This window comes from Primulina tabacum, chromosome 5 (assembly GCF_025594145.1).
Source record: "Primulina tabacum isolate GXHZ01 chromosome 5, ASM2559414v2, whole genome shotgun sequence".
NCBI lineage: Eukaryota > Viridiplantae > Streptophyta > Magnoliopsida > Lamiales > Gesneriaceae > Primulina > Primulina tabacum.
This window is the reverse complement of record NC_134554.1, coordinates 17,485,201-17,497,669: the sequence shown is the minus strand read 5'-3', so window position 1 is coordinate 17,497,669 and position 12,469 is coordinate 17,485,201. Positions and strand designations below refer to the sequence as shown.

Sequence of the window (12,469 nt, the reverse complement as noted above, 5' to 3'; positions counted from 1 at the left end):
TGATTGTGAGATCCAGTATCATCCGGGAAAAGTAAATGTCATTGCCGATGCTTTGAGTCGTAAGGCTGTTGACGTTAATTTATCCTCGATTCATGTTTCTAAGTTACGAGAGGATATTTGTACTTCTGGATTGGATTTTAAAATCCAAGGTAATGCTGTTTGTGTATCTCAGATTTCTGTTGAGCCAGAGTTGATTCAGAGTGTAAAGTCAGCTCAGAAAACTGATGATCGAGTTCTGAAATCTTATGAGTTAGTATCTCAAGGACACCAATCTGGTTTCTCAATTCACTCAGATGATTCTCTTCGGTTGAATGGTAGATTGGTTGTCCGAGATATTCCTTAATTGCGTACAGCCATCCTTAAAGAAGCTCATTGTACTCGATATAGTATCCACTCGGGAGGAAGGAAAATGTATCATATTCTACGGCCTGAGTTTTGGTGGAAGAATATCAAAAAGATGTAGCTGAGTTTGTGTCTCGTTGTATGATCTGTCACCAAGTTAAAGCGGAACGAATGAGACCGGGAGGATTACTGCATAGCCTTGAGGTTCCTCAGTGGAACTGGGAGCACGTGGCTATAGATTTTGTCACGCATTTGCCACGTACTTCTCGTCATTTCGATGCCATTTGGGTGATTGTCGATAGGTTATCTAAATCGGCACACTTTATTCCGTATGAGAGGACGTATTCGTACAAGAAAATGGCTCGTCTGTATATTGAAAATGTTGTGAGACTTCATGGAGTTCCAGTTGCAATAGTCTCAGATCATGACCCTAGATTCACATAAAAGTTTTGGACTAGTTTCCAAAAAGAAATGGGTACACGACTTGCGATGAGTACTGCGTACCATCCTCAGACAGATGATCAGACAGAGCGTACAATCCAGACATTCGAGGATCTGCTTCGAGCTGTAGTCATGATTTTAAAGACAGTTGGCAGGAAGCTTTACCACTAGTAGAATTTTCATATAACAACAGTTTCCAGGTGACTATTGGTATGGCTCATTTTGAAGCTTTGTATGGCAGATGATGTCGATCACCTCTATGTTGGGATGAATTTGGTGAGAAGCAGTTGACTGGACCTGAGATTGTTCAGGAAATGCATGATAAAGTCCAGTTGATTCGTCAAAGAATGAAAGCTGCCCAAGATCGTCAAGCTAGTTATGCTAACAGACGTCGTCGACCTCTAGAGTTTCAAGTTGGAGATTTTGTGTTTCTGAGAATCTCTCCGTTTAGAGGTGTTGTTCGTTTTGGTATGAGGGGTAAGTTATCACCTCGTTTCGTTGGCCTCTACGAGATTGTTGAGCGTATTGGGACTTGCGCTTATCGTTTGGATTTGCCCCAGTCTTTATCTGGCATCCATGATGTTTTCCATGTTTCTATGTTGCGTAAGTATGAGCCCGATCCATCTCATGTGATTCAGCCTGAGGAGGTTGAACTCGACCCTTCTCTATCGTATACTGAGTATCCTGTTTGTATCTTGGATCGTAAAGATAAAGTTTTACGCAATAAAGTTATACCACTTGTACGTGTTCAGTGGTCGAGGCATGGTGTAGAAGAATCAACGTGGGAAACAGAAGAGAAGATGAGAGAATCTTATCCATATCTGTTTGATTCTTAGTAATGCATTGTTGGTTTTGTATCGTGTGTAAGATGTATGTGTATAAACAGAAATTTCGAGGACGAAATTTGTTTTAAGGGGTGGAGAAGTGTAAGGCCCTGAAATTAATTATCCGGTAATTTTGGCATAATTAGAATAATTATTGAGTTGTAAATTAAAATAATTATTTATGCCAAATAAATTCAAGAAGTGTGTTAAAAATATGTATTTTAGAATATCGGAGAATGTAACGATATAAAATACATATAGAGTTTAAAATAACACACGAGAGCAAAATAATTCCAGACCGGGATAATTGGGCTTGAGTTACTATTTTAGTAATCAAATACACAATATATATATATACATATACACACAACTTACTTTTAAAAGAAGGTAAAAGAATAGGAGAAAGAAGCAAACCCATTTCCCTCAACCAAATTTTCGTCACTTTCAACACCTTCAAATTTGAGAAGCCATAACTTTCCCGTCCGGCGTCGAAATCACGAACGGTTGAGGGATTGTCTTCCTTACTTCAGTAGCTTCGTTTTGATCCATGAATTGCCACTTTTGAGGCTCTTTTCACCCCAAATCGAGGCATGTTCCTGGCTGCTGCTGTTGGTTCGATTTAGGTGAGATTTAAGTTTTGTTCCTTGGAATTTTGTTGTATGTTGGAGTGGGTTTTAAGCCTTGTGATTTCCCTTTAAACTCCAGCTCGCTTTCTGAATTTTTCCAGCTAGTTTTCTGAATTTTTCAGCTCGTGAACAGTAACTCCGACGAGTTTCCGGTGGGTAGTCGCCTCGAGACTGCTAGCGACTAGAGTAAAATTCGACCTTGTGAGTTCCTAGTCCAAAATTTCAGCTTCTAAGCGTGATAGTAGGCTGCCGAAATTTGGATTTTTACCCATTTCGATTTAAATTGTTTTCGTCGTTCGAATAGCGTTTTATTGACATATTTATTGGATAATTGTTGTAGGTTCGGTCATTGGAAATCTTCGAGGTATAATTTGGCGAGCCTATTAATTATGTCTAATTTTTGTGTTATATTTAAAGGTGTTATAGTATGGTTGTTATCATTGGAATTAATCTAAGGATTATCGAGTTGATAATGGTTGGAATGTAAATAATGATGAGTTGTGGAATTATTCGGCTTATTTTATTATTTTAGGCTAAGAGAGTTCAGTTGATCATTCTTGAAGATCATTTTCGTTGTATAGGTATGTTACAGCTCGGTAACATACGACGGTAAAACATAAATTATGTTTAATTGCCATTCTGTGTTACATTGATCGTGTTTATGGATTGTTGACTGTTATAAATTGGTAAATGCCTTCGTTATGATCTATGTTTATTATTATGACATATTATTGGCATTTAGCATCGGGCATACTATTATGACATTCATGTTGAGCCCTATCGTTCTTGTTAGCCCATTGTTGATATCCGTTGTTATCTGGCACTGTTGTTTATCTCGGGATCATTGTGTGGCTGATAGGCCTATACACATGAGACTGTAGATGTGATTGAACAATCCCGTGGTTAGTGCAGCCTTTTGAGGTGAGCGCTGGGATTGTGTCATCTAGTTCGTTCGGTTGTGCCATCTTGTTATATCGTATCAGCTGTATGGAGGCCGAGTCAGGGGTGTTATTCAGCACAGCTTGGCATACCTCGCATACTTGGCAGGGCGGTTTAGTTGCATGACGACGTAACTCCCCTGTGTTGTTGCTCGAGCATTATTCCAGTTGTTATCGTACCGTTTGTTGGCTCCTGTTATCCCGATTATTCGTTGAGCCTTTCATGCATTGCATATTACATTTCATTATATGATTATGCATGATTTATGTTATTGTTGTTATTGTTGAACTGTTTCATACCAGAATCCTAACCTCAGTTGTTTACTGGGGGGGCTGATGTGGTTGCTTTTGGGCACCATGGTAGATCTCCCGAGTCGTTTTGCAGCATCAGGCCGAGGTTCCGCCAGTGGAGCTCGGGATTGAGGTTGGATTGCTTGGTTCTGTTCAGTGGAGTCTCTCAGTTAGTCTATATGTATATCTTGAGTTTGTTTCAGACTTGTATTGTACTTTATTTGCCGGGGAGATGCCCCGTGTATCTGTAGTAGTATTTGGTTGTTTTTGTGATGTTCTGAGTTGGCTCTGTGATGTTTATGATCTGGTGAGCATTTGGTAAGTTTTAATTTCTGTTTATTCCTGGCCAGTGCGGCTATAGGTTGTTAAATTTCGGTTTTGTTTTAATGACTCTAGTTGGAGTATATTTTGATATAAATTGATGCTTGAGTTTTCAGGATGTCCTACTTACAGGGAGGTCATGGCGAAATTTTTTTAGGCCCTGAGGTCCGTTTTAAAGTATTTTAAACATTTTTCTGCTGCAGCTTTAAGTCAAACCATTATTGTTTGATCATTAATTGTCATTAGAGTAAATGGGCCTCACAGAAATGGTGGGACCATGACTTGAAAGCAAAGAGCTATATGCTAGCTTCGATGTCAAATGAGTTACAGAGGCGGTTTGAGGATTCTGTTAATGCCACTGACATTTACACACACCTACAAGAGTTGTATGGTGCACAGACTCGTCCCTTGAGGCATGCAGCCGTCAAGGAACTCATGACTACACGTTTGCGAGATGGGGCCTCGGTCCATGAGCATGGTGTGAGGATGATTGGGATCATCGAAAAATTGGTAGGACTAGAAATAGTTTTACCAAATGAGTTGTCTACAGACATCCTGTTACTGTCACTGCCAGCATCGTTTGATGGGTTTGTGGTGAATTTTAATATGAACAAGATAGAGGCTAGCCTTGAAGAGTTAGTTAATATGCTTACTATATATGAAGCCACCATAAAAAAGGAAAAACATGTTTTCCTAGTAGGTTCCTCATATGGGACGAAGAAATGACCACAAAGGAAAGGAAAGAAACGTTTTGCTCCTTCCAACAAATTCAAACCCAAGAAAAAGCAAACTACAAACACTTCTAAGGGGCTTGTAAAGCCTAAAACAAAAGAAGATGTTTGCTTCCATTGCAATAAGCCTGGACATTGGAACCGCAATTGTAAGGAATATCTAGCTCAGAAAGGTTCTGACAAGGGTATGTTTTACATTGAAGTAAATATCTCGATTAACTCAACTTCTTGGGTACTAGATACTGGATGTGGTTCTCATTTATGCAATGATTTGCAGGTGATGACAAGAAGTAAGAGACTTGGGGATGGTGAGACCTTCCTAAGAATGGTCAATGGAGCAAGAGTTGCTGCTAATGCTATAGGAGATATTTACTTGATGTTAGACAATAATTTTAAGTTGTTATTAAGAGATGTTTTATATGTTCCAGATTTGGTTAAAAACATTGTATCCATTTCTATGCTTGATAAAGATGGATTTTCTTGTTTATTTGCTAAAGATGTTTGCAAAATTTACAAGAATGAATGTTTGATTGGAACAGGAGAATTACAAAACGACATCTACAACTTAAAAATAAAAGATATTCCTGTTGAAAATGTCCATGTAAACATGATTTCAACAAATAAAAGAAAGAAAGATAGTCTTAATCAAGCACACTTGTGGCATGCTAGGCTAGGACATATTTCCCAAAGAAGGTTGCACAAGTTAATAGGAAAGGGCATGTTTGATCAGTCAGACATAAACTCTCTTGAGACATGTGATTCCTGTCTGAAAGGAAAAATGACCAAGACCCCTTTCCTAGGAAAAGTAGAGCGTGCACATGATCTACTGGAATTAATCCATACAGATGTATGTGGCCCGCTAAGTGTTAGCACAAGATATAGGCAATCATACTTCATTACTTTTACTGATGACTTCTCGAGGTATGGGTATGTGTATTTGATGAAATACAAGTCTGAAGCTTTTGAAAAGTTCAAAGAATTCAGAAATGAAGTAGAGAAACAATTAGGAAAAAGTATTAAAACACTTCGATCTGATCGAGGTGGCGAATACTTAAGTGCTGAATTTCAATACTATCTTAAAGAGAATGAGATTCTCTCACAATGGACCCCGCCTGCCACACCACAGATGAATGGTGTGTCAGAACGTCGTAATCGTACATTGATGGACATGGTTCGATCTGTGATGGGATTCACTGAATTGCCGCCATTATTTTGGGGATTTACGCTTGAAACAGCGGCAATGTTGTTGAACAATGTTCATACAAAAGCAGTGGATAAAACTCCATATGAGATTTGGATGAGAAAATCTCCCAAATATTCTTTCTTAAGAATACGGGGATGTCCTGCTTATGTAAAGCAGGCAGTGGGAGACAAATTGGATAGTAGAGCAAAATTGTGCTACTTTGTGGGATATCCAAGAAATTCTGCTGGATATAATTTCTTTGATTCCAAAGAAACAAAAGTGTTTGTTTCAACGAATGCCACCTTCTTAGAGAAGGGGTTTCTATAGGATAGAAAAGACAGGATGATAGAACTTGAAGAAATTCAAGATACACCCACTACTGAAAATGTAGAACCTACACCCCAACAGCCAGTTGAAGAGACACAAGCTCCAAGGAGATCTGAAAGGGTCTCAAGGCCACCTAATAAGATGAGCCTGCTTCTTGAAGAGGGCCAAGATGAGCCTATTCCTGGATGTGATCCAAGGAACTTCAAAGAAGCCTTATCAGATGCCGATTCATCTAAATGGCTTGAAGCCATGCAGTCCGAGATGGATTCCATGTATTCGAACAAAGTATGGACCTTAGTAAATCCACCCGAGGGAATTGTTCCTATAGGAAGCAAATGGATTTATAAAAGGAAACTTGGGGCGGATGAGAAGGTAATGACCTTCAAAGCCAGACTGGTAGCAAAAGGATATACTCAAAGACAAGGAATTGACTATGAGGAAACTTTTTCTCCAGTGGCAATGTTCAAGTCAATTAGGATATTGCTAGCCATAGCAGCATGGTATGACTATGAAATATGGCAGATGGATGTGAAAACAGCGTTCCTTAATGGTGATATTAAGGAAGAAATTTACATGTCTCAACCTGAAGGATTCACATCAGTAGGAAGTAAGCATAAAGTATGCAAACTTCATAGATCCATTTATGGACTCAAACAGGCATCAAGGAGTTGGAATCTCAGATTTGACAACAATATCAAAGAGTTTGATTTTGTTAAAAATTCTGAGGATTCTTGTGTATACAAGAAGTTTAATGGGAGTGGAGTGACATTCCTAGTACTTTATGTTGATGACATACTAATCATTGGGAATGATGTAGGGATGTTACAGTCAACTAAAATATGATTAGCTAGTAAATTCTCCATGAATGATATGGGTGAAGCATCATATGTATTGGGAATACAGATCTACATGGATAGATCAAAGAAGATGCTAGGGCTTACCCAATCCACTTATATTGATACCATACTGAGGAGATTCTCTATGGAGGAGTCCAAGAGAGGATATCTCCTAATGTGTCATGGTACGAGTCTGTCCAAGTCTATGTGCCCTAAGACTGATGATGAGATAGAATCCATGAGACGCATTCTATATGCGTCTGCTATTGGCAGTATCATGTATGGTATGATATCTACTCGACCTGATATTGCTTTTGCACTGAGTGTTGCAAGCAGATATCAGTCGAATCCCGGTCCATTGCATTGAAAAGCCGTGAAGGATATTCTTAAATACTTGAGAAGAACTAAAAAAATTTTCATGGTCTATGGGAATGGAGAATTAAAATTGGAAAGATATACTGATTCTAGTTTTCAATCAGATGTGGATGATTCGAAATCAACCTCTGGATTTGTATTCAAGCTCAATGGTGGTGCTGTCTCTTGGAAGAGTTTCAAGCAAGACACCACAACGGATTCGACCACTGAGGCAGAATACATAGCTGCATCAGCTGCAGCAAAGGAGGCAGTTTGGATGAGGAATTTTGTCCAAGAGTTGGGCGTTATACCTCAAAGAGTTGATCCAGTCCCGGTATACTGTGACAACACCGGTGCCATTGCGCAAGAAAAGGAGCCGAGGTCTCATCAACGATCCAAACATATACTGAGGAAGTTCCACATCATCCGGGAAATTGTGGGAAGAGGAGACATATCAGTAGAAAAATTCGCCTCTGCAGATAACATTGCTGATCCACTGACAAAGCCCCTGCCAAGGACCATTGTTTGAGAAGCATCGTGAAGCAATGGGTCTGAGAAGCAATGGGTCTGAGATCTATGGGTAGTTGGCTATAGGTCAAGTGGGAGATTGTTAGAGTAGGTGCCCGGCAAGCCAACTTGTGGCTATGGTTTTATTGACTCTAATGTACAACAATATTTAATGATTTTAATCATATTATGACATTTACTTTATCTGTATACTCATGCAAGCTGCATAGATAAAGTCCTTGAATATACAATAAGTACCATGAGGTCTGTCTTTCAACGTAAGATCATGAAACTCATTAGGAAGTGTACTGTATATTCTAAATCAGTTCCTAGTTGATTCAGTCTCCTAAAACAAGGATAAAAGTCGCTCGAATTTGAGACTAGCATCTGTGATGAAAACGTTATGTTTCATTGATAAGGGCATGGAGAGGTTCATTTCATACAGATGGGTGATCATATGATGATGCACTGAACAACCATCCCTCGGATTTTCCAAGTGGTTATCACTTATCGAGTGGAATAGTCCATGGTTATGGTTGTACACCATTAATCCTTTAACCCGGGACAATATGGAGGCTCTGCGTATTAGCATGCACTTTGACTTGTTTACCGATTCCACTGAGAGTCATAAGGTGGCGAGGTTGGGTGTAGTTTCGAAATACGTAGGAGCCAATATATTGTAGTTGGGGATTCACCGATCACCTACGGGTGAAGATATCCTATGTAATCTGATAAGTTAATAGTGTAAGATGTCTCTGGCCAGAGCAATAAATGTGTTTTAGGGAAGATGGTTCTCTAGTTGCACATCCAATGCTATTATTATTAATCAGAGATAATCACATTGTTATCGAATTAATTAACAACTCTCGATATACAAATGGTTGCAGATTCGATCGGGATATACTTGGTTGAAGGAAACATACTGTACATTAACCATAGCATAAGGTTCTTGCAGGCACTATCGTGTGGTAATCTCTATTCGTGTATTTATTTTATTTACATGTATATACTAAATATGAATCAAATGCAATCGATTGTTCCTAAAATATCGTATATCTGAAAAATTTTAAATTTCCGATGCGTTTTAGATCTGGTTTTGAGACAAAACCCAACACAATATGTTGATGGTTTATTAACAAAAGTTGCCTAAGATGAGAATTATCCTAAAATGATCGTGAGAAATAAAGAAAGCAAATGTGATAGACCAAAGTTAAAAAGAATAAAAGGAGCGGATTAATCACTTACTGGGGGATAAAAAAGAGTTGTACCATATGCAAAGAACTTGGACACAACACAACCACATGTCCTCGCAATCCTGGGAATTTTGGTAAAACAAAATTAAATAAAAAGAAGAAAGGTGATATAATTTGTATAAATTCATATTATTTTGACAAAAATTTGTGTGAAACGATCTCACGAGTCATATTTTGTGATACGGATCTCTTATTTGAGTCATCCATGAAAAAATATTAATTTTTATGCTTAGAATATTACTTTTTATTGTGAACATCGGTAGAGTTATCCGTCTCACTAGATAAAAATATGTGAGACCGTCTCACAAGAGACCTACTCTATTATTTTTAGTCACTGAAATGTTTATTATTGATTTCCTTTAGAGCGTGTAAAATTAATTTTTAATAGTTGTTTAAATTTAAAATCTCTTACTCATAATGTTTTTTTTCAGGTTATTGTCAAAAATTTATTGTTAAATAATCTATTATTTTCTCATCATTTTTTGTTATTATTTGACTGGAGATGTGCAAGAATGTCATCAAAATTGAACATGATATTAGAGTTTCAAGTTTTTGGAAATGCTTTGACAATTTTTTTGGCGAAATTTTATCTAAATAACAAATATATAATTTATTTCTATATTTTCAATTTATTTATTTAAAATTTATTAGATATTGCATGAATTAATATATAATCTATATAATATAAAAAATATTATGTACAAATTAAAATTTTAACCAAATCATTTTTCATTTGTGAAATATAAAATACAAGTATGCCTAATTAAAAGTAAGGTCTAAATGTGTGTGTGTGTGTGTGTTTTTTTTTTTTTTTTTGAAATAAAGGGCAAATCATATATCCTATTTGTTTCAAAATTCGATATTTTTATAAAAGTTATTTTGATCATGTACGGAAATCATTAAAAGCTATATGTGGAGAAGAGTTTTTTTTAAAAAAAAGATATTTTCATAAATTTTATAAAAAAATCTTTTGTAAACACATGCTTTAAGTTCTTTTCATTTAAACTACTAATCTTTCGGATTGTATTTTGTGAGACGGATCTTTTATTTAGATCATCTATGAAAAAATATTACTTTTTATGCTAAGATTATTACTTAATATTCTGTATTTCAAAACTTACCAGATTCGTAATCTATTTTTCTTTGAGTGATTTATGTTACCGGAGAGAGTTTTTTCGTTATGATATAAGATCGAACTCAAACATCTTATTAATTGAGAGAGGTTAACGTCATGCACCGTAACTTTAGTGGAGGGATATTCATCAAGATGAAAGTGAGATAACAAGAAATGAATTTGATCCAACTTTTATGATTAAATTTGATAAAAATCTAAATCTTAACATAATATCAGAACTCAAACGTACGTATGTGTTAAGACTATTATACGTACAATCTGATAATGTCGTGTAAACTGTAAGTTCCAGTTGTTCATTGAGTGTGACAAGTGACTCACCTCGACTATATTAAATCTTCGAATGTTGTATCTGTAAATTTAAATAACCATCCGTCGAGATAATTTTAAAGTTGAATTATGTATAAATCTCGTCGATAAAAATAGATCAATACGTGATTGCTCAAATAAAGGTTTTTGAACTGATTACTTGCTGCAAATTACAAAGTACAAAACACAGAAACTAGCACATATTTAACATCTCAAAGGTACAATACCGACATCTCAAATATGTAAATAGAGTTTTTCTTCTACTTTCATACTCCACGGTACTTGAATACTCTTTTAAGTTGGAAAAGTGCAAGGAATCCGATTTAGCTTAAGGTCCTGGATAACGATCCTTATGAGCAAAACTCAATCAAAATGCCTTGCAATATTTTATATACACATTGTTTGGGATATGGATACCTATAGATCTGTATATTAAAAGAAAGATCGCTTGACCGGTGGTCGTCCGACTGCTTTCATGAGATTGGCGATTTCAAGAATCCTGGCCACTTTAGTTCCCCTCTTGGCCTCAGCGATTGCCCTCCTTTCCTCTGCTTTCCTGTGGGCTTGTGCTATGTCATTCTGCATCTTTTCCAGGGCCTTGGCTCTTTTCTCCTCTAGTTTCCTCTGTAAATTCGAAGATTTTGGAGTTCAGATAGCAACGAAGTTCAAAGTATTGGATTCTTCCTTGTCTATTTCTCTATGTGCCACACATTTCTTTAAAGCTTTTTGACAGAGCACAGAACAATTGAGGGCCGATCCAAGAATTTGATCACTGTTTTGTATTAACAAATATATATTCCGTAGGGGAACTTACTTCTTTTACATGAAATCTGAAATTATTTCTAGAACAGATGAATCGTTACATGATCTTTAATATTTCAAGAAATATGCAAAATTAGAGACCATAACGTACAATAAACTAGCAACCCTGCATGCATTTTATAATTTTTTACACTAAAAATTTATTTAAAATTTAAAAGTACCTCTTCTTTCTTCATCCAAGAAGTAGCTTTCTGCACTTGCTCCCCCTCCCAACCATTAATCACAGCATCCTCCCGCTTAAACCGATTGTTAATCTTGGCGATCTTCGCATTTTTCCACGCACTAATCTTCGACAAAACCTCCTCTTTCTTCACGCTTTGCACCGTCAACGTCACCGCACCTCCACTGATACGATAACCACCATCATCCGCAGCTTCAGAAACCGCCAGCACTCTATCCCCTCCGCCTCCCGGGTTAGTATCCGGCACAATCGCCAAAGGGTTGGTCTCCTCCTCCCCAATCCTCCCCAAGTTGCTCGTTTCACTTTCCGAAGCGATGGTTGAACTTGAACCAGCCAAGACTAAAGCATTGAACTCCCTACTCATGGAGGTGAAATTGATATCCGATGAAGCCGTGGAAGGGGCAGATGATCTATGGCTGCCGGTTTCCCAAGTTTCCCGGCGTCGGGCCAACGAGGACGGAGGTGGGGTCAAGGCGTGGATTTCTCTGATCACAGGCGATGATTCATCATCGTCAATATGAGCATCCTCTTGAGTTCTTGATATGGCCAAGGCTCGTTGATTGTTCAACATTCGAGATTGTTTTTCAGCCGTAAATGTGATTGAGTTTGCAAGAATATAGAAGAAGTATGGAGATTGGGAGGGGAAGTGGGGAGGATTGGGAGGCAGCGGTAAAGTTGTTGGTCATTAATTAATGTCTTAATCGCATATTATTGATCAATTAATTGAGTTTAAATGGTTGATTTCGATTGAGAAGGTGCTTAATTTCGCTTTCATTATCATTTTTTGATTATTACTATTATTATGATGTCATATTTTTAAAAATATCATAATTTTTCCATTCTCGTACATGGAAAAATTCATACACCACCATTGAGGTTAGAGATGTGGCAACAGAAACAAATGTTAGACATGAAAAAAATTCATTTATAAGGATGATAATATGTCATGACTATTAGTGTATGAGAAAACACATGCCACGTACATGTCTCAAAATGAACACATTTAGAAGAGAATGTCTCGTTGAAAACCCGAGATCTATACAACTCTCAT

General features: G+C 37.2%; 2 protein-coding genes across 23 annotated transcripts in view; one reads left to right on the top strand and one right to left on the bottom strand.

Annotated features, from left to right (window-relative positions):
- Positions 1-4,462, top strand: part of LOC142547171 (uncharacterized) — a 73,145-nt gene extending 68,683 nt beyond the window's left edge. For 15 of the 21 annotated variants that reach the window (XM_075655320.1, XM_075655319.1, XM_075655318.1 and 12 more), the window contains one exon: positions 3,536-4,462. In XM_075655320.1, the coding sequence (XP_075511435.1) occupies positions 3,536-3,594 (59 nt within the window). In that variant the 3' untranslated portion in view covers positions 3,595-4,462. Of the gene's footprint in view, positions 1-2,355; positions 2,435-2,573; positions 2,598-2,765 lie in introns of all 21 variants that reach the window. The other 6 variants (XR_012820619.1, XR_012820612.1, XR_012820614.1 and 3 more) reach the window with 4 other exon arrangements.
- A 6,082-nt stretch (positions 4,463-10,544) lies between these two features.
- Positions 10,545-12,107, bottom strand: LOC142547166 (remorin 4.2-like). Of its 2 annotated transcripts, XM_075655295.1 has the most exons (3): positions 11,399-12,107; positions 10,833-11,039; positions 10,545-10,751 (listed from the first exon to the last, which is right to left on the bottom strand). In XM_075655295.1, the coding sequence occupies exons 1-2, from the start codon at positions 11,987-11,989 to the stop codon at positions 10,848-10,850; spliced, it is 783 nt and encodes a 260-aa protein (XP_075511410.1). In that variant the 5' UTR covers positions 11,990-12,107; the 3' UTR covers positions 10,545-10,751; positions 10,833-10,847. The 2 variants fall into 2 exon arrangements, with proteins under 2 accessions (XP_075511410.1, XP_075511409.1); XM_075655294.1 differs by having other exon boundaries at positions 10,545-11,039; positions 11,399-12,106.
- Positions 12,108-12,469: the final 362 nt, after the last annotated feature.